Raw genomic sequence first — 21,412 nt, 5'->3', positions numbered from 1 at the left:
GAAATGTAACCCATTAAAACCGGATCAGGACGTAGCCTCCCCAGTTAAACGCGACCCACGCACCCCGCCGCCCCTCCCTCCGGCAGGTCCCGCCCTCCGCCTGTCCTGGCCAATGAGAAGTGCAGGGCGAGAAGGGTTTCCCGGTCTGCCCCGCGCCGCCGTGACCTGGCGTTTCCAGGAGAGCAGCGTACCCAATGGGCAGCCGCCTTATTACACCCTAAGTGTGCTGCGCGCTGACTGGCCGCCGCTGACGGGTGTGGCCGCCGGTGCTTCCTGTCATGCTTTCCCGGGCGCGGTTGCATCATTGCGGGACGGGCAGCGCTGAGGTGAGCGGCGGTGGCACCCGGCCCGGCCCTCGGGCCTGCTCTCCGGAGTACCCCGCATGCCCCCTCCGTCCCCCGCCGGCCGAAGGGGAGCGTCAGTGAGGCGGGGGTCGGCTCAGAGGCCTGAGGGAGGGGCGGCGCTGGGACCCCGGGGACGTTGTGGGATTTTCGGCGGCGCTTTCGGTGTCGGTGCTGGGCGGTGCTTTTTAGGGTGTTACAGAAAACCCGCGGCTCGTACACTGGGTGCCGGTCCCGCTGGCTGCCTTGCCCGTGCGCCGCCCGGCGCGGTTTGTGGCCCGGCTGGTGCCTGTGCTGTCACCGCCCGCAGCTCTGGAGCGTGTTAACCGGGAAGCGGCCGGGCTGGCTGCTCCACTGCTGGGTTTTGACGTTATTAGTGCCTTTTCAGGCGTTAGAGCTAAGGTATTTTCTATGTATAACGTTATGCTTATGTGCAAGATGTTTTGCTGTTAATGTTGTGGTTTAACTCTACAGGCAGCTAAGCACCGTGCAGCGGCTCGCTCACTCACTCCTCCCCCTCCCCCCCCACCCCCCGCCGCCGGTGGGATGGGGGAGAGAATCAGAAGAGTAACAGTGAGAAAACTCGTGGGTTGAGATAAAGACAGTTTAATAACTAAAGCAAAAGCTATGCACGCAAGCAAAGCAAAACAAGGAATTCATTCACTCCTTTCCATTGGCAGGCAGGTGTTTAGCTATTTCCAGGAAAGCAGGGCTTCATCATGTGTAACGGTTAGGGAAGATGAAATGCCATGACATCGAATGTCCTCCCCGTCCTTCTTCTTCCCCCAGCTTTATAGGCTGAGCATGATGTCATATGGTATGGAATATCCCTTTGGTCAGTTGGGATCAGCTGTCCCAGCTGTGTTCCTTCCCAACTTGTTGTGCACCCCCAGCCCACTTGCTGGTGGGGTGGTGTGAGGAGCAGAAAAGGCCTTGACTCTATGTAAGCACTGCTCAGCAATAACAAAAACATCCCTGTGTTATCAACACTGTTTTCAGCACAAATCTGAAATGCAGCCCCATAGTAGCTATTGTGAAGAAAATTAACTCTACCCCAGCCAAAACCCACACACTTAGATTTTACTGGGTGCTATACAGATTCTTTCCTTTTCCTGGAATTTAGTGATTACTTAAAACAGGTACTTATTAAAGATTAACCAATTTTCTTACTGCAGAATTTAGTACCCATCAAAGCTTAATCTCATTAATTAGTTGAATGAGGAACCTAAGATGCCTTGCAATGTGTAATATGTCTTAAGCGTTCCACTTCAGCATCCTTCTAATAGAGGGGAAATTTTTGAGGAAGGCACACTTTTGATTACTGTAGCTGTGATGGATTTGATGTTTCTATCTTCAGCAAATGTTGGTTCCACATGCCCCACCCCACCCCTCCTGGAGCCTTCTGGAAACTGAAGAAAGCATATTTTTTCAGTTTTGTTGGTGACATGCTTAGGAAGCGACTGTCAGGTAATAGCAGAATTTAGTTGGCACATAGCAGCGTTTGCTAACTCAACTGACAGTAGTTTCTGATTTTTTTTTAAAATACATATTTCAAAGTTATTTCAAAATAACCAAGGGTTTTTTGCACAATGACAAATTTTACACTTTTAAGCAAGGTAATATGAAGACAACAGAAAAATCTGCTTAAGAGATTACAAGATATAGGGTAAAACTCAGTTCTTGCATAGAATGAAATATATTTGTGTCTAAACATAGTATTAATTTGTAAATCCGCTTACTGTTTTAGCAGTCTTTTAATTGGCTTTTCAACATAAAAAGAAACACTCCTTGCTGGGGGATAGATGAGCTATAGTCCACCTCGGGTGGTGTTTCATCTTGAGTGATATGTTGAGATGAATTAACCTTAATACGCTTTCCCTAACTCATCCTCAAGTACCAGGCTCAGCTTGAGTAGACTTCATTTACCTGTTTAGAAGTTAGAAGCTGTCATTTCTTAGTTTCCCAGTTTCATTTTCTGATCTGCTCACTTTGGGGCATATTTGTCAGTAAGGAAAGTCTGTAACTCCTCAGTTCTGTGACCCATCAAATAGAACAGTGGAATAATCAGGCCATTATCAGTCTGCTATGAATAAGGTATAAATATAAATTTTCTATGTTACCATCCAAACAAAAACTTTTGTGAAGAAAACCATGTTTTAAATTCTTTCCTGAAGTAATTGCACTTATAAATTGTGGTTAGGCTGACTGGGCACGAGGGTGGCAGCTTTATGTCCTTTTGGAGAAGAAAACTAGTTGCTCAAGTTTATTCTTGCATTTCCAACTATTTGGTAGTTTATATAAAATGCTAGTTAGAGAAGGACGAGATTGTTCAGTTTAGAAAGAGGTTTTAAAGATAGGTGTGTGTGATAGGCAATAGCACAAGATTTTCAGAAGCGTTTGTTCTGTAGCTTAGCATTCTGTTCCCATCCGTCCTTCCTTATATTTTAAACTTGGTTGTTTCCGTCTGTTCTAGAAATGGATGCTTTTGATTATCAGATGAACAGTTTCGAATATTGTTCCCCCTGAAATTGTCTTGCCTCAAAGCTCAGTACCTAAAAAGGCAGAAATGGGAAGCCTAGTTCTCTGTGTATGTAAAATAGCGCATTGTTTAACTTTGGGGAAGACATCTGTAGAGAGAGAAAGGAGGCTTATCCTCATCTCTGGAGGGAAGTTTGTGCATAGGTCTCTTATACAGAATTGTTTGTGGGAGAAGGTGACTGGAACAAGGATCATAACAAGGACTGATCATAAACCACTTGAAATTAGGAGACCTTTTGTGCACTTTGAGTTCATGCTGGTTCTTTATCTTTTCAGTTTCTCAGTCAACAAAATGAGTAATATCTTGAAATCTGCTTTGTTTTAATCATCTATCTAAACGTGATGTATGTCAAGTCCAATGCATTTCTGAAATACTGGTTCAGTTCATTCATAGTGGCATTTTTATTGAATTTTTGTTGAAAAATTAAATACTGATTTTTAATCTTAATATGCAAAACCCCCACATTCTAACTTGCTTTTATAGTTTTAATGCTTGTTTATGTTTTTCTTCTAGATAAGAAGCCCAGCATAAGTTTGAGACTGCTGTAGTACAATCTACAAACTTTGACACCTTTCCTATTGAATGTTATTATCTTTTAGAAAAAGTGAGTGTACTTAAACAAAAAAAAATTTCCACAGTGGTGCGTTGTCTTAAACTTTAACACTTATTGTCAGCAGAAAATGAATAGAGAAACAAGAAAACAAACCCCTCCTTGTGTTTACTAATCTGTATGTAAATTTGGAGTCTTGTCCAAAAGTGTTGTTTTATTAGATGCATTTGTATAATAATTTCTGTAACATCTTCTGTGACATTTTCACTCGATCTCTGTTCAAAGTAATGAGTTGTCCTTGATTTTTTTTCTGATTTAAAATACCTAGGTTGCTTATAGTAATGAACTTTTTTTGCTGTAGGTATACAGAATTATTCATATCTTGGTCTATAAAGTGATTATACTTTTCCTGAACACAGAAGTCTTTGCTTTTTGTTCAGATGAGATTGAACCATAGATAGATTTTAAATGTGGTTTGTCTTTTAAGTCAATCTGTTGTAACTTGAAAAAACTGACCTGTAGTGACTGTTACATATTAATTGTCATCAGTAATTTTTTTTTTTCCTAATTCTGACATAATAAACTTCTCTTGTAATATTGATAAGAGTGTGTATGAATTTGTGCCCTGTGGTTACTGGACACTGGTTTGTGCATACAGTGCTTCAGTTGGTAGAAATGGGCCAAAAGTGATACTGTGATTTATGCATGGAGTCTGTGACACATGAGCAGCTTCCATAGCCCGGTCGCAGTTACAGACTAAGCCTTAAAGATGTATTTAATTTATTAGATTATAGGGACTTGACAGCTGGGCCAGTTGCCAAAACCTTTGCAGTTACCACTAAATCGCGAAGGCTGAGCTTGATCTAAGTAAAATGTGCAGATCCTTAGTCCTCTTCTCAAGTCAGCTGGCTTGTAGGAAATAAATTTTAAGGCTGAATTCTTTTATCATCTTCATTGTCTTTGGCACTGTGATCTTGGGGCTGTGACCGAATTGCTGAGAAGTGGCATGGCCCAATTAGTGCTTTGTTTGAGTGCTTTGAGATATGATGGTTAAAACTCTTGTACAAGTTGCATGTACCGTAACTTGCTGTGCTAAGACTGGTTATTACTTTTTAAGAATGCATCTAGGTCATGTCCATGTGTTCCTTATCAGCTCGTGATTTCCCCTCCAGCTGCTGTGTTGCCTGTGTACCAGGTTGTGGGTTTCTCTATGACTTTCTTGTCTTATTTGATAATTTGGGTTTATTAGTGGGGAGAATGATCTGCCATTAATACAAAAAGTATGAATGGCAGAATTTGTCTGTAGGTTTTATTTTGGGGCACACTTTTTCATATGGGTTCAAGCATTGAGCTAGCAAGTTCTGTGGTGTTCTGGGTTTCATTTAAATAAAAGTTTTGGAACTTTAGCACTACCAAGCATCATGTCAGCTACAACTTGAAGTATTGTCTTTATGCATTTGCATTTGTTGCTGCTTAAGTTTGCTATTTGACAAACCTGAGTAAATTATTACTCTACCCTTAATTGGCTTAGTGGTGGACATGGTAGTGTTAGGTTAATGGTTGGACTGGATGATCTTAAGGGTCTTTTCCAACCTAAACGATTCTATGATTCTATGAAATCAGAAGACTCAGTCCTTGTGCCATTGCTTGTAATTCTGCGATGCTAAGCGAAACTCGAGGCTAATGTGTAGTGCTCAGCTCATTCTGGTGTAAGTGCTAAGGAGCAGTAGCACTAAGTTAGAGGTGGGAGAGCCTGTTTGTTCTCTGCAGTCATCTATTATAACATTCATAACCAGTTTTCTTCTGTTACGGAACTCCTGTCTTAAATATACTTATTCCACAGAGCTTTTGCTTAGTGCTTGCTGTAGCATGTTCTTGAAATTTGACCCCTTTGAATCTTGTAGCAGGTCTGGAACACCAGTCAGCTCTATTGTGCATTTCTATTGATGTTGAGAATTCTCTTCCTTGTGTTGTGAAGAAAGCTTGTACATAATTTTGCTTGTAGTGATTTTCATTGATTTACCCAGAATTAGAGAATGGCTTTGGGCTCTTGTGGCCAAAACCCACCAAATAAAAAAAGACCCTCAGGAAATGGCCAAGAAGAAGTAGCCCTTTATAGCTTAGTTCTGACATACTTGTAAAACTGAAGAGGAAAAAAAAAAGAGACTAGAAGGAGACTAGTTTTTTTGCCAGTACTCTGGAAGTTAGGGCTTTTCAAGGTGCACAGTTGAGGTCTTTGAGCTTTTTCCTCATCTGTTCGAATTCTTCCCCACATCTTCATCTTTCATTGCAATGTGTTTCAACTATGCTATCTGAAGTCTAGCTGCTTTTAGGAGCATCTGAGAATGGCGGCCTAGCTAGATAGAAAAATGCTAGTTTAAACCTTTAAATGGTAGGAATAGAGGTATAGTGAAAAGGAGCCTCTTCTTCACTAGTTTTAGTTCCTGCACTTAAAGTAAGTCTCACTAGTTCACAAACTGATGCTGAAAGGTCAGTTTGAACTTGGAAACTTTTCCTAAAAACAAACCAAACCAAACCCAAACTTGTACCAAAAAAATAATTTGCCCTTTGACTGCTTTGTACAGGAAACAAAAATAAAAGCATAAAAAATGGATGACCGTAGCTGAGTGAATGGAGGATCCTTTTCCTGTTACAAAATTTTGGTGCTAGTCTGTCAATATTATTAGGCTTTTTTTAGAACATAGTGCTTGCTTCTGTGCCTACACTGAATCAAGCTCTTCAAAAAACTGAAATGTGTTTTGGTGATATGGATTTGTAAGACAATAAATTGTATTTGTGAAGCAATATTTTTTCTCACTTCTGTTCAATATGTATTTTCTTTTCTCTGCTTGGTCGTTGCTGGCAAAGAATGGTTCAACAAGTTCCAGAAAACATAACTTTTCCAAATGAGGAAGAGAAGATACTGGAGCTCTGGAAAAATCTCAATTGTTTCCAGGAATGCCTAAAGCAATCAAAGAATAGACCTAGGTAAGAGTGTGCTAAAAGCTGTAGCAAGCGTGTGTGACAATACAAGGTTGGCTTAGCTGTAATTACTTTTTTTTTTTTTGCCTTAGTCCTGTTAACAGCAGCTGCTGCCTTTGCAGATAGCAGTCATGGCTAATGTTGCTGTCATGGCAGTTACCATTTATATTTCACTTTGTGAAGAATCAACAGTATACAAACAGTAGTAATAAACCTGTAATTTCCTGCTTGGTGGGCTTATAAAAGAAATCTGCAGGTAAGCAAGGACAACTCTTTCCTATGTCTGCCAGCTGTGGAGCAGCATGCTGGTATTTTCAATAGTAATCTTGGTAGAACTGGCAATCAGCAGGAACTGAATGAGTTGAAATGTTCTCTTTAGTCCCACTGCCAACATGATACCTGTGCTGACTGATAACAGAAGAAGAAGAAATTGTTGATGTCCTAGTAAGACATAAGAAGCATAAACATGCAGATAGACTTATCCTGTGTGAAGATTTGAGGTTCAGTTTTTGATTTAATTAAGAATTGTTGTCTTGTGTTGTAGGTTTAACTTCTATGATGGCCCTCCATTTGCTACTGGGCTTCCACACTATGGCCATATTCTTGCAGGAACCATTAAAGACATAGTAACCAGATTTGCTCATCAGAGTGGTTTTCATGTTGACAGAAGGTTTGGCTGGGATTGCCATGGCTTACCTGTGGTACGTGTAATAAATCTGCCTACAGATATTTCTGTTGGTTCCTCTTTCCATGTTGTTACCTGCTTGTCAATCATGTTTCTACTACTCTTATGCCTGGCTTTGTTGCTAAAAGAGAAATGGAAGTTCTTTGTCCAGTGTGTTGCTCTGGCTTTTGCTTGTGTGGTGATTTCAGGTGCTTCTTACTGGTCACCTGCCCTTCTCCAGATGCTCTGTTCATTACTATAAACATGTATTTATTTGGTATGTATTCCAGAAAATGTTTTTTTTCCTAAAGATAGTAAAATAACAGTCATACCAGGGTTATTCTTTGAAATATCTGCTTAGTTCAGGTGCAATACTCATGAAATCTCAGAAGGATAAAGGAGGCCCTTTAGCCTCATTAGAATGCATAGAACATAAATAAACTATCCAGAGAAATCCTGAAAGCTTTTGATGACAGTGTGGGGTCTATTTGTCTGGTTGTTTTCAATGCTTCCAGGAATATGAGATTGACAAGACCTTAGGCATTAAAGGGCCAGAGGATGTGGCGAAGATGGGGATTAAAGAATACAACAACCAGTGCAGAGGAATTGTGATGAGATACTCGAAGGAATGGGAGGTAAGTAAAGACTCAGTGCATATTCTGCTGTATGTTTCTAATTGTATGCATGCAGAAGTTTTTCAGCTGGGGTGAACTTCATCCTTCTATTTGACTACGTGCATAAATCCATGTCTTTAGCTACTGTGTTTCTCACTGGTGATCCTGAAAGGGGAACAAAAAGAACAACATTGTGGCTCAGAACAGGGAGACTGTTATAATGTCAAGAGGAGGTTACTGTCTAACTAGATAAATTGAACATTTAATAGAATCATAGAATTGTTTAGGTTGGTAATAGATACATTGAACAAGTTATCTCTTCCTTTGTGTCTTCTCTTGTATAGAAAATTGAAAGTAAGATCTAGCTTTGGTTTTCAAAAGGAACCAATAAAGGAAATACACATTAAACTCCCTGCTTTTCTGCCCCCCCACTTTTCAGTCTTTTCATTGCCAGAGTGTAGGACTATAGCTTGTGTTTCAAGCTTCAAATTTCATCTGACACCTGATGTTGTGTCAGAATAAATATGGGTAAACCCTCAGTCTTCCAAGAGAATATCGGCCTAAAATTTGCATCCCATGAACATAGTGATAGAGAGAGCATTGATCGGTGTAGGCTCTTGAGGTTGGAGAGCTGTTCCAAGTAGATGGGTTAGATATTGTCTTAAGAGATGCACAGCTTTTTTTTTTCTAAGTCTGAATAATATTCATCCTGTGCATAGAACCTGATGCTTCTTATTTTTGTCCTTAGCAGTGTGGCCAGAATAAAATACATTTAGCACCGTACTTTGTATTTGCTGTCAGTCTGATATGTCTGTGAAGTGATGACTCTTTCCTATGGCTTTCTGGAGCTGAGAAGTGGCCAGGTTCTTTCCTAGCTGTGCCACTATATTACAGTGACAGTATGCAATAGCGAGTGCCAAAGGAAGAATGGAAGAACAGGTCGTATTTTTTCAGCCTTTGTGGCACAGGCCTTCCTAGGCCTAAGGATTTAAAATTTCTTTTTCCCTAGTTTATAATCCCTAACAGGTTTTTTTCCCCTTCATGATTTTATCTATCTAGGCCTCTAAACAGTCTGTGTCAAGGCATTCCTATACATAGTTTGAAGAACCTGTAGTTCTTCTATAATACGGCTTCCAGTGAACCTTTATCTTCACCATCAGTTCTTTCTTTTTCTGGTCAGAACAGTCCTAATTCTTTAGTTTTTCCTCATGCAGAAGCTGTTCTACCTGATCACAATCCTTTGTATGTTCTCTAGTCCTGCTATATTCCTTTTGATTGAAATAGCAATTTCTTCTTTGAGTATCACTTGCCTCTTGCCCTTGGGAGCGTTTTGAGGTTATGGCCAGTATCTGAAGAAACTACAGCTGCCTTTGTTGGAATAGCTGTGGCCTAAATCTGAGTGGCTGGATGAAAAGCACAGTTTGTTTTTTCAAATATACAGTCATTCATCTGTACTCTGAAATTTTGTATTTCAAAAACATCATCAATGATTCTTTGTGGCTTTTAGAAATAAAAATAAACGGATTCATTCTGGTTCATGTTTTATTTTCCATAGTTGTTCCTTTTAACTTGCTGTGACTTCAGCAACTGGTATTTTTGCAGTGCTGATTAGTCCAAATACTTAGTCTTTTGGATAGTAAATGGATTTTGTATTTTTTTTGTGCATAAACTTGTGCATGTACATGTGTGTATTTCCACACACAGACATACATTTTAGATTATTAATAATGAAATTCATTTAAATATCTTGTTTGTGATTTGGCTGGTAATAAATTCAAATATTTTGGGATAGCGTTAGGAGAGGAATTAGCAAAATTCCTATTGGAGATAGCATTTATTTTCTGTCTGGAGTGGCTAGTAAATGTTTGAACCTTATGAAAAAATATAAAAGGTTCATTGTATGTGTAAGATCTTTCAGTGCTGAGACCAGATGTAATACTCCAACTTTGTGGATCCTTGTACTAATCAGTCCTAGGCTTTGGATCTTAATAGTGGAATGTCAGAGTGGCTTAAAGGTCAGAATAAAAACTGATACGTTTCAGGAGCTCAGGTGTTATGTGAGAGAATTCATTTGCTTTGTTTTCACTTAATGTTTGAAGTGCGGTATGGTCTGTGTGTAACAGTATGAGGACAGGTGTCTCTGGGCTTGGTTATTTGCAGAGCTAGGGGTTCTGATAGCTGTGAAATTAGCAAGAGAGTACCACTTGTCCAAGTGAATCCCATAGCTAGCTTATTAGTTTTCATATTCTGTGCCAATGGATGTGACCATAATCTGTCCTGAGACAGGGACTAACACCTGTCAGTCTTGTGGTCTTTGGCAGCCCTGTCATAGCTTTGGGAAGTCAAAGAAGGCAGCTGGCCCTGAAATAGTTTTGATAACTTCTTGTGACATATCAATTTCTTTCAGCATTTCTTTGTCTTCAAATTACATCATGTTTTCATATGACTGAAAGCTGATAGACTCTGTGTTCTGGATTTTGACTGTCTCTGCAACAAGTAGTTTTAAATATAGAAGCAAGACCACTGTAATCAAAAGCAATTTTCAGGCATTTGGACCTCAGCTGAATCTTGAATGATCCACCATTTCTATTTGATGAATGATCCAAATGAGCCACCATTTCTGTTTAGTAGTGTCGAACACATTTGCCTGTTGTGTGACCTTGGTTCTAAACAATTATGTTCATGACTTCATTCTTTGCTTATTTTTGCCTGTTTAAATACACTGTTTGGAACTGTTGTCAGGCTAAAATATTTCATAGATTTGTTTCATTGATATGGGACAAACACTATACTTAAAACCCCAGCTGTTTTACAGAATAAACATTGGAAATGTATCATGAACTTTAATGTTAAGATGCCTTTCAATCTGCCTGTCTGTTTCTTAACAGTTCAGTGTTACCAGATTAGGACGTTGGATTGATTTTGAAAATGACTATAAAACGCTTTATCCTGAGTTCATGGAGTCTGTGTGGTAAGTTAACTTACATACATTGCATATATACTTTGTGAATTTGAAATGTTAAGAAGGCTTCAATTATTGTAAACGTGTTGGTCCATATATCACTAGAAATGTTTTGAAACATGACAAATTCAGATAAACAGCGGGCAAAGTACTTAAGGTGAAATCTCTTGATGTCAAAGTGAGGGAGTTAATTGACCTACTTTTTTCTTCTTCAGGATAGTAAGGTTTTTCAAAATAAAGTACAATGGTACTGCTTTTGGTGAGCCACGAAATCTTACTGCTCTATGTCAACTTAAAAGCAATTCTGAAGATCTACTAATATGTTCCTTGCTTGGTTTAGGAAATTACTTTATGTTTCTACATTCTTGATGTTCTTCACGCTGTCAACTGCAAATGGGCAAACTATCCAAACTCAGTTTAGCTCTAAACCTCTTCTTCAAGCCTGAGTTTAGAGGCTGGGAATCTGCTTTTTATCTTTCTCTTGGCAGCATAGTTTGACAACTGTCTTGGACTCCTGGTGCAGAGCTAAGTAAAGTTCAGGTATTTTGGCAATGTATTCAGGGTGACTGTTGGAATTCCAAAAGACAAGATGACCTTATAGGTTAAGGATAATCAAATTGACCTAACACAGTGAAGAAATGGCACCTAACATAGTGAAGAAATGGCAACACTGAGTCCTTCGGGTAATAAAATTACAAGGTGGATTGCAGGGAGAGGTTTAGCAGAGTATATGCTGACAAAAAGCCACTGGAAAGCAAATTATATGCATATTGAAGTATTATTGATGTTCTTTAATATTAATTTTACTAATAACCTTTAATTGTATAGTTAGTTATATATAGTCATGATAAAGGACTGACAGAACTTCCAGATGTCTCTGGAGCCTTTGTAGAGGGCTGAAGTGCCTGTGAGTTTTCAATGAGCATTGAAAAGATGGTGGGAAGGGAGCAGATGTTTAACTTAGCTGAAGAAACGCTGCATAATGATAAAGCTAAGACTGACAAGAAACCTTCCTTTTGTAAGTTATAAAAATACTTAGTGGCACCTTAAGTCCTGTTTAACTAGCATCTTCCAAGGACCATTTAAAAAACAAGCTTGACTTGAACTAGCTGCAGGGTCTCTCTCAGCAGCCTAAACCTTTTCTTGTGGGTTGGTTTTGTGGTTTTGTTTTTTGGTTGTTTTTTTTTAATCCCTGCTTTGAAACAAAATTTCTAGTCTTTCAGCTGGCTTACAGAGGTTACCTCCTCTAACGCTTGCTTTGGATACAGACACTAAAATACAAACTTTGGATCTGAAATCTCTGTATGAGATTTCAGGAAGTATGTAGGTAGACAACCTCTTAATTTTGTACTTTTTTTCTTCCTGATGTTATCAATTTTCTGTGTAATTATGTAATGAAATATACTTTTAAAAGTCTGTTTTTAAAAATTGGGTTTCCTGGAAAGTCTTCTAAGTCTTGGAGGGGCTTGTTACAATGCCATTGCCAGCTTGCTTTCCAGTAGAACAGGAGGTGGAACCACCAGTGTTTGCATAGAGTGGTTGGAGAAGGGGAATAGGAAAGGAATATGGGATGCCTGTTTGAAGGCTAAGGGAGATAATGCTTAGAGAGCGCTGTAACTGTAATTACAGTAGTGCTTTTGACAGGATAATATACAATTTTCTAAAAAAAAAAAAAAAAAATCAGATCATTACCTAGGCAATCATCAATTGAAAATCTGTGTTACTGAAGTTACATTTTAGGTCCATTAGGAGTGTTTATTTGAATGGTGGATTCTGGTGTGCTTCTCTTACCATTGATTTGGGTTTTTTTAATTTAATACAAGTTCCTTTTTAAATGTAAAAAAAAGAAGTTTTAAAACTTTAGTGTTCAGCTAAGTATGAAAGAGAAACTGCAGATTAATTTCTGCATTGACTGTAACCTGGTGACCATATTGGCCCGTCCAGTGTGTTTATAATTTTTTTGGTGTGTTGGGGTTTTCTTTTCTGCCTGTGGGAGTAGAAAGCTGCTCTTAGGCCCAGAGAAAAAAACGGTGATAATAATAATGGTAGCGAGCATGGCAACCATGGATTTTGTGGTTAAAATATGGTAAGGATTTGGTCTTTAGTCTTTTAATCAGTTAAACCTATCTGTTTAGTGTTTGGGTGTTTTTGGGGTTTTTTTTGTCTCTGGCTTTTCCTGAGGCTTGCAGTTCTGGAGTGGTCTCAGCTGGGATTTCTAGCTTTCTCTGAAATGAGATGTTTTCATCTATTATATTTATGTTGCGTTCAGTGAGCTAATGTAATACTTGTGATAAATGTTGTTTCCAGTGGTGGCTGATTTTTATCCAAATCATTTAGATGTGAAATAGTTTAGGACTCGGACACCAAATATATCTTTTATTAATATTATCTTTTTTTGTAGAGATATTGTACAAGCTCAGGATGCTAGAGAGCATTCTTTTTCATATTTCATATGGATTTGCTGGAAATGGCTGCTTTGTAAGCATTTTGGTGCTGTGCCATGTGGTGGCTGACAGAGTAGAATGAATTTTCAGCCTGTTGAATTTTGACTTAGAAAAAAACTTTATCCAATGATAAAATTGTGGCATCCCAGCAGAATTTTTCAGGGGAACACTGAATGTTGGTGTCATTAAGTGGTGATACTGCAGTGGTTTCTCATGTGAAGATCTAGTCAACTCTTCATGTCTTAAATAACTCAAATAGAACTTTTAAGTTGTAATTCTGTAGAACTTGTATATTGATCCTGCAGCTAGCTTGAATCTCAATAAAAATGTGTCGTTTGCTGAAAACAGTACAATGAGAATGATGTTCTTAAGCTAGCACGGAACAAACGTGCAATATATTCTTGCCTTTTTTTTTTGTACAGCTCATGAGATGGATACAGTGAAATTGAGAGCAGTTTGATGTGATCTTAAACTTACTGATGTACAGTTGGTCTGAAAGAAGTGTATGAGCTTTGGGAAAAAAATAACTAGTAAATTATTGTCTTCACTACTGGCTTATTACATAGTTCTCAGGCCAGCTGCGCACTTCAAGAAGAGTTCTCCCTGGCAGCTGAGGAAACAGTCTGTGAAGTGCTGAGGAGAGGAGGGGAATAGCTCTGCGGTCAGAGTGGAATGTTTCTGGGTCCGATGACTAGGGGTTTTAATTGCCTGCGGTGCACAACTTTAGGGTTAGTTAAACAGCTTTCTATCACCATCTAGTGGCTAAATTTAGAAATTGCAGTCTGAGTGTAATTAAATTCTAGAAACAGTTGAAAGCTCTGTGTATGTTTTGAAAGGCTTGCTTGTATGGTGTGAAACCACAGGTGGTGGAAACACTTCTTAGCTAATTCTGTACCCTAAGAAGATACTCTTGAGTCCTTTCATGATAACACTAGATAATGGGTGGGGAGAGAAAGAAAAACATTCCTAGTTATGGTAGAAAATTGGTACTTGACACGTTTGAGATCATGGCTGTATGCTGAAAACTGCTCTGTTTACTGTGAAAACACAGTATGGAGCTCCCTTTTGGTGCTGGGGCTTTTTGTCCATTCTTGCCTTCCCTCCACTGGACCATCTCAGTTGTTCCAGCTTCAGTTTTCCTTTTAGGCTTGTTATTAAGAGGGGATCTCTCTTTCTTTCCTTACCAGGTGCAGCCTTTGGCGTTGCAGCCCTGCCCTTTGATGTTCTGTAGTAGCATCAAGCTCGGAGTGCCACCACACTCCTTGTAGGCTGCAGCTGAGGAGGTTGTAGGTAGCTCCTGAAACTGGAACATTTGCCTTGGGTTGCCTGACTTCCTATGTGTAGCTTTGTTTTCATTTTGGCATGACATTTTTTTTGTACTCTATATTCTCAAGATGAGCTCTGTCACTAAATATCAGTGTCCAGCTGCCTTAGCCCTTCTCAGTGAGAAGGTGAATGGGGACTCCCCACTGAGAGGAGGCCTGGTTTGTTGTAAAGATCAAAGCAACTGGATTGTTATGTTGTTTTTTATTTTCTGTGTAAGCAGTAAAAGTTGTTTTCTGCCTTCATTTTTCTCTGCATGTGGAGTTTATCCAGCACTAAACCAGAAAGATTTCAGAACAACAGATCTCTGGGTCCTAATAGGAATCACTATTGCATTTTATACATTCCATGACTCTTTAATGATTCTCTAGAGAGATACTGTCCATAAGAAATCTGTTTTGTCCATTTCTCTACTGGCTATCTGCATTTTTTTTCTCATACTCTTACTTCTTTTCAACATTTAGTGCTCTAGTCCCCTTGTTGTTATCTTCTTATCATTCCAGTCCTTGTTGTTTTATCTCCTCACCTGTATTTTAAAGGAGGAACACACTGAACTTCTACTTAGTTTGATGATCTTTGGGGTAAGTCTAGCATCAATTTTAAATATTTATATTTTCTGCTATACAAGTATTTTGCACTTGTGGCTTGATCCAGAATCATTCAACAAACTAATCCAAAGATTACGTCAGGAAATCCCCTCACTTTTGCTAGTTGAGAGCTTGGAGCATAGACCTGGAGCAGAATGATCTTTATATGCTGGGATTTTAAAGCTTTCGCTGATAGTGGAACATAAGACTTGACAACTTCTGTACGTACGATTCCTGTCACAGAATCATAGAATCGTTTAGGTTGGAAAAGACCTTTAAGATCATCCAGTCCAACCATTAACCTAATACTACCAAGCCTACCACTAAACCAATTAAGGGTAGAGTAGCAATTTCATGTTTCCTGGCTTGGTGGCTGGATTATTTTGTAATGAAAGTAAAAACTAGGAATCATTAAGGTTGGAAAGGATCTCTAAGATCATCAGTCCAACCATCAACCCAACACCACCATGCTCACTAAAACATGTCCCAGAGTACCACATCTACCTGTTTTTTGAACACTTCCAGGGATGGTGACTTCACCACCTCTCTGGGCAGCCTGTTCCAATGCTTGACCACTCTTTCTGTGAAGAAGTTTTTCCTAATATCCGATCTAAATCTCCCCTGGCACAGCTTGAGGCCATTTCCTCTTGTCCTATTGCTAGCTACTTGGGAGAAGAGACCAACGCCCACCTCACTACAACCTCCTTTCAGGTAGTTGTAGAGAGCAATAAGGTCTCCCCTCAGCCTCCTCTTCTCTAGGCTAAACAATCCCAGTTCCCTCAGCTGCTCCTCATAAGACCTGTGCTCCAGACCCTTCCCCAGCTTCGTTGCCCTTCTCTGAACATGCTCCAGCACCTCAATGTCTTTCTTGTATTGAGGGACCCAAAACTGGACACAGTATTTGAGGTGTGGCCTCACCAATGCTGAGTACAGTGGGACAATCACCTCCCTGCTCCTGCTGGCCACACTATTCCTGATACAAGCCAGGATGCTGTTGGCCTTCTTGGCCACCTGGGCACACTGCTGGCTCATGTTCAGCTGGTTGTTGACCAACACCCCCAGGTCCTTTTCGGCCAGGCAGCTTTCCAGCCACTCTTCCCCAAGCCTGTAGCGTTGCATGGGCTTGTTGTGACCGAAGAGCAGGACCCAGCACTTGGCCTTGTTGAACCTCATACAGTTGGCCTCGGCCCATTGATCCAGCCTGTCCAGGTCCCTCTGCAGGGCCTTCCTACCCTCAAGCAGACCAACACTCCCACCCAGTATGGTGGGAGTTTCTATGCCCCAGAACAAATGTTTTTCCTGTGTGTCTTATGAAGGTGTCTTTCAAAGATGCTATTCTAAAGACAGGCTGTCTGTGTTTGTTATTGGACTTAACGTTTCTCTTATGTTTATGCTTTCTTGACTCATGTCCACCACCACCCCTCCCCCCCCCCGCGTTTTCATCCTCATGCATCTGGTTTTGATTGCTGCTTTCTTTCTGATTTCATCTTGTCTTTCAAGTGTTGCTCATGAGTCACAGGAGAACCTTTTTCTCAGAATCTCTGCTGCTTGTGGTGCTGTTTGGATGCAGTTGTCTTGTTGAACTGTGTAGATGACAGGGCTTCTTACCTAGTGTGGTGTTTGTGATTTTTTTTTTTTTTTTTTTAAATCTACAGAGGCTGTTAAATTGTCATTTTGTCTTGACATGAACTGATACTAGGTCACACAGCAGTAATTTTGTTCATTCGTCTATACTACTATGGATATGTTGAAATCATACACTTCTACATCCTGCTGTCCTAATATTTTGCCCACCTTACTTTTTGCCTTTGTTGGTAACTGAGTTTACAATTCTTGAGGGTTTCTTTTCTTTAAAAATAAAGGAGGAGGAAAAGCACTTTATATGAGCTTGAAAATAATTTCTCAATATTAGTAATGAGTATTTTCATTTTCTGGAAAACTAGGAGTTTTCAACCCCTTAGAAAACCCTTAGACACTGAGTCATTGCTAACAGAATCACTTGATCACTTGAAAATCACTCGACACCCCCAAAGCAATGGCATTAAGAACTTGAGAAGCTCTAAGATAAAATCCTTCTCTTTGATGTGAAGTGAATGTACATGTTTGAAGAGGGCAACTTGATTTTGCATCTGCTAGGGGATACTGTAGGATGCTGGATTTTGTGTGGGATGCCAAGGGTGTTTTGAGTATTGCATTGACTGATTCAGTATCTTTTGGAAGCAAAAACTCCCTTTGTAGGAGTTTTGTTATATCCATGTGGTGTTTGCATGGTGTGTATGTGACTTGGATCAACGAGTATTGTAGCAAAGTTCTAATTTCTTGAAGTTATGCCTATGGAGAGAGTTACTCACAAGTCTTGGTTACTGACTGGGCTCAAACCAGTTGTATCATCCCTTCATGACACTTTTAGGAACAACAAATGTGTTTTCAGTTTGTGTCTTGCTTTTTGGAAGTTAAAGCTACCTTGCATCTCTAGGGACCAGATTCTCTGTTAACAAGTGGCTGAAATATGTATCTTGAGTTGACCTTTTCCCTAACCTCATTTTTCTTCTGTAAACGAGTATGTAAGTGCTGCTCCCACAGCCAAGAGGGTGCAACTATATTTACATTTGAGGAGAAACACAGCAGAATTAGGGGAATAGGGTTTGATTTCTAACTTCTGTGAATAAACTTTTTTCTGTTTGTCAGTAGAAAGGAGCTCTGTGATTTTGTTAGCTTATTTCTTTCAGAAAGGACTGCGGTTTCAACTTTGGCTTACAAACCCAGAGCCTCTTTCTTGCAAATTGTCAACATTTTTCAAACTTAAGGGTTAAAACACTGTTTGATAGGTTATTGTCTAAAACATCATGTGTTGACTTTTTAAACAAAACATGGTATCTACCTGTAAGTGACTCTTACTGTTAGAACTAGGTTCATCATTAGCAGTTGTTTTGGTTTAGGTGGGTACTGCTGCTACCAAGAAGCTCTTTGGGAGTCATCTCCTGTGCCTTTCTGATGGTCACACAAGAACTGTTCTCAGAAGCCTTGAAGTTGAGGAAACCAGTTAGGCGTTTTCCAAGATAACAGAGCAGTTTTTTGTAGTGATGATGAGGGCTATAGCATCAAGCAGCAGTCTTGACTCAATCACAATTCTATTTATTATGTTGGGATGGTTGTCTGAGAGGAGAGGTTATGATGAACTACAAATGAGTGGTCGTTATGAACTGTAATGAGAGCTCTGAAGAATGATATCGTTTGAAAGCCCATCTTTGTGCCCAGCAGTGGAACAGCTGGGGAGCATTTGGTTTGCAATGGGGCAGAATTACCACAAGAGGGAGATGCTGGCTTGGATTTTTAACTTGGCAGCTCCATCTAGTGTTCACCTTTCCTGAAGTTTACAGTTATATTTACAGCTGAATTAAATATTCAGTGTTTCTCTGAGTAGTTTTCTTCTATGCTGTTAGTAGGCAGTGTTCTTTAGAAAGTAGAGATAAAGTGGAGCTTTTTTCTATAGATATTTTAGTTAACTGTTTTTGAAAGGCAAGTAGAACACGTTCAGTATAAATGCTGTCACTTGTCACAGTCTGCATTAATTATGCTCTGAGATGGTAAGCATACATTTAAAATGGTTTTGGGTTTGGTTTTTTTTTTAACTTGCACGAAAACTGCAATTAGCCAGCTTAAATGTATATACTGAAAGCTGATCAAACTATATTCACAAATCATTTTTGTAAAAGACTGATTTATATTTATGCAAGTTTAAATTGATACAGTCTCTGTTGTAAAACAGATGCACTCACTGCTATGTTTTTAATTGGGGTTAGGGGTCAGGCAGCCCTAACTTGACTGTGGGTGACATTTATTTAACAAAGTTACTTTTGAGTTGTGTGTGTAAGGTAAGCCACCTTTGTTGGACTGCACAGCTCTGAAAGACTTCTGGGTTTGGCTCCTCTGTGGCAGAACTTGATGCTGCTGAGGGTCTCTTAGGCTTTATCCATCTTAGAGTTCAGATTATTTAATTCTTCTGATGTTAGTGACTGCTTATAGAAAATTTTGGACTTTCACTAGAGGCCCATGGATGAATCTGAGTGGATTACATGTCTTCTCCATATGAAAGTCTGTACTTTCTCCAACTGTCTGATCTGCAGGGTAATAATTATTATGATTAAGATACCATATGACTTCCATAACAACAGGCCAGTGCATATCTTTTGATGTTCTTTTTCCAGGCTGCAGATACAAATCAGTGCAATAGTCTACTTGCATTTTGTCTTGAAGATTATGATTTCAAACATAGAAGGCAAGACACTGACTTAAATACAGGTCCAGATTCTCAAGCACAAAACAACAGCCTGCAGGAAAAAGTGCTGTTTGCCAGGATGGGGTTGGTTGCTTAGCAATGAGCTAATTATCTAGAAAGAGACCCAAAAAAGTGATCAGGATGGTTTGAAAACATAGTTTGAGTAAAGGAGTTTTTAAAGTCAGCAGTGTTTAACAGTTTGGATGTGGAATTTGAAGTGACCAAACTCTGCAGAAGCTCTGATTTTTTTGAGTTGAATTTAGCATGATTATTTAATTATTTATCCTGTCTTTACTTTTCCTGTACCACTAAGTGTGCAAGTCAGTGAGACCTGATAAACTGATAGATGTTGATCCTTTAGCAAACCCTGCAGTATTCAGATACAGAGAAATGTAGGGTTTTGTCCATCATGGGGACACTTGATGAATTACTTTGCTATGTGAAGTATGTTTCTCTTCCAGCTTCCGCTCATCTTGAGCATTGACTCAATTTGTCATATTGTAATATTATGTACTGTCTTGATTATTTCAAGAAGACCTAAGGATCCAAATATGCTACAGGCTGTACTGAAGATTCATAAAGAGTTAAAGCTTGATGTGAGACTGTGATCTTGGACAGGAACTGAGTCCAGAGCGAGATGAGCTAATAGAGAAGAACATTAATGTAAATTGTGGGACCATAAAACTGAGTTTATTACTCTGCATAGTTAGCTGTGCTCTCTTGTGAAAAATGCTCTTCAGATTATCAGGGTTTACTTGGGGTAGGCTGCAGGTATTGCTAACCTGTATCTGTCTCTCTTCTGTAGCACCGGTTGCTATAGTAGGTGCTCAAGATCATGTGATAAGTTAGCAGCCATGTCACTACATGTCTTGTCTCTAAATTATGACTGATTTCAGCCTTGTCAATAGTTCAAATTTCAGGTCTTCTTTGTATGCAGGAAATTTGAGAAAGATTAATCAGCAATATGGATTTGTGTTTTGTCTAAATGCTCTGTGCTGTGCAGTCAGTGCATGGAAAACCAAGCTGGTAGAATCAGCTAAAGCTAAAAATCAGCCAGAAATACACTTGCAATCAATTTATCTCTTTCCTTTTGAAGTGCAAATATTGTCTTTAGTTGACGATTAATTGTTTAAAAAGGGTTTAATTCAGAATGGCACTCTAGCTAGAACAGAACCCCATTTTGCAGTTGATTTACTAAATTTGAAACACCAAGTGCTATTCCATGTTCCTTGTTTACTTTCAGGTGGGTTTTCAAGCAGCTGTATGACAAAGGACTGGTGTATAGAGGTGTTAAGGTCATGCCTTTTTCAACTGCATGCAACACCCCACTGTCAAACTTTGAGTCCCATCAGAATTACAAGGTAAGTACACTATAAGTTGCAATCAGATTTCTCTATTGTCTTCAGTTTGGATTTGGAAAGCTTTAGTATTTTTTGCTTGATGGTATATAAGCATACTATTACACTTCAAATTGATAAGAAGAATCTAGGTAAATGGGTTAGTTTTTATTATATTTTGCTGTGTTTGTTTTGATCACTTGATCTCAGCCTTCTTCCCTGTTCTTCTTGGTTACTACTTACATATATATGAAGTACATACTTTGTTTTATTCTGGTAAATTACTTTCACTTCCTCTCTGGGCTCTCAAGATGAGCATTGCACTGTGTTGGGTTTTTATGGTAAATACTTAGAGGAGAGGTGCAGCTGTCCCTGTCTGTGCAGATCTGAAAAGAGGAAGGTCCTTGGCAGAGTTGAAATGTCCTGTGAAGGGATTAATAAGAACTTCCAAAGACTGTGTTTGGTTGTAGTGCAGTAGGATAATAGCTCTTCTCAGAATCACTAATTGAGAAATTCCAGGAAGTGTTTTACCTAATATAATGCATGCTATACTATGTTTTCTAAGATGTTCCTTTAAAAATGCATGACTAGATATAGTAGGTGCAGCTTCTCATTTGCAACAAACTTGTGTTCACATATGTGAAGGCAGAACTTGTGTCCCAGTTTTCCAAATTTCATGTTAGTTTGTGGACAGAGGTTTTGTGTCCTTTCTGATCCCCATCCAGGCCTCCATATCCTTATAACTTTCACTTATGTTGTTGCAGCAGAGAGCTAGCACAAATTGAACATC

The 21,412-nt window shown here is 39.3% G+C and overlaps 1 protein-coding gene and 1 non-coding gene across 2 annotated transcripts in view; both read left to right on the top strand.

Annotated features, from left to right (window-relative positions):
• The first annotated feature begins 636 nt into the window (after positions 1–636).
• IARS1 (isoleucyl-tRNA synthetase 1) overlaps positions 637–21,412 on the top strand; it is a 108,850-nt gene continuing 88,074 nt past the window's right edge. The window contains exons 1-7 of the mRNA XM_075713572.1: positions 637–743; positions 3,394–3,484; positions 6,299–6,418; positions 6,957–7,113; positions 7,592–7,711; positions 10,579–10,661; positions 20,529–20,646. Coding sequence (XP_075569687.1) covers positions 6,300–6,418; positions 6,957–7,113; positions 7,592–7,711; positions 10,579–10,661; positions 20,529–20,646 — 597 coding nt within the window. The 5' untranslated portion in view covers positions 637–743; positions 3,394–3,484; position 6,299. The remainder of the gene's footprint in view (positions 744–3,393; positions 3,485–6,298; positions 6,419–6,956; positions 7,114–7,591; positions 7,712–10,578; positions 10,662–20,528; positions 20,647–21,412) is intronic.
• Positions 4,053–4,187, top strand: LOC142594034 (small nucleolar RNA SNORA84). The gene has a single exon (XR_012831236.1). It is a non-coding gene; the product is annotated as a small nucleolar RNA SNORA84 (small nucleolar RNA).

The sequence above is a fragment of the Pelecanus crispus genome, chromosome 7, assembly GCF_030463565.1.
Source record: "Pelecanus crispus isolate bPelCri1 chromosome 7, bPelCri1.pri, whole genome shotgun sequence".
In the NCBI taxonomy this organism is placed as follows: domain Eukaryota; kingdom Metazoa; phylum Chordata; class Aves; order Pelecaniformes; family Pelecanidae; genus Pelecanus; species Pelecanus crispus.
The sequence above is the reverse complement of the archived record's forward strand: the minus strand, read 5'-3'. Positions and strand labels throughout refer to the sequence as shown.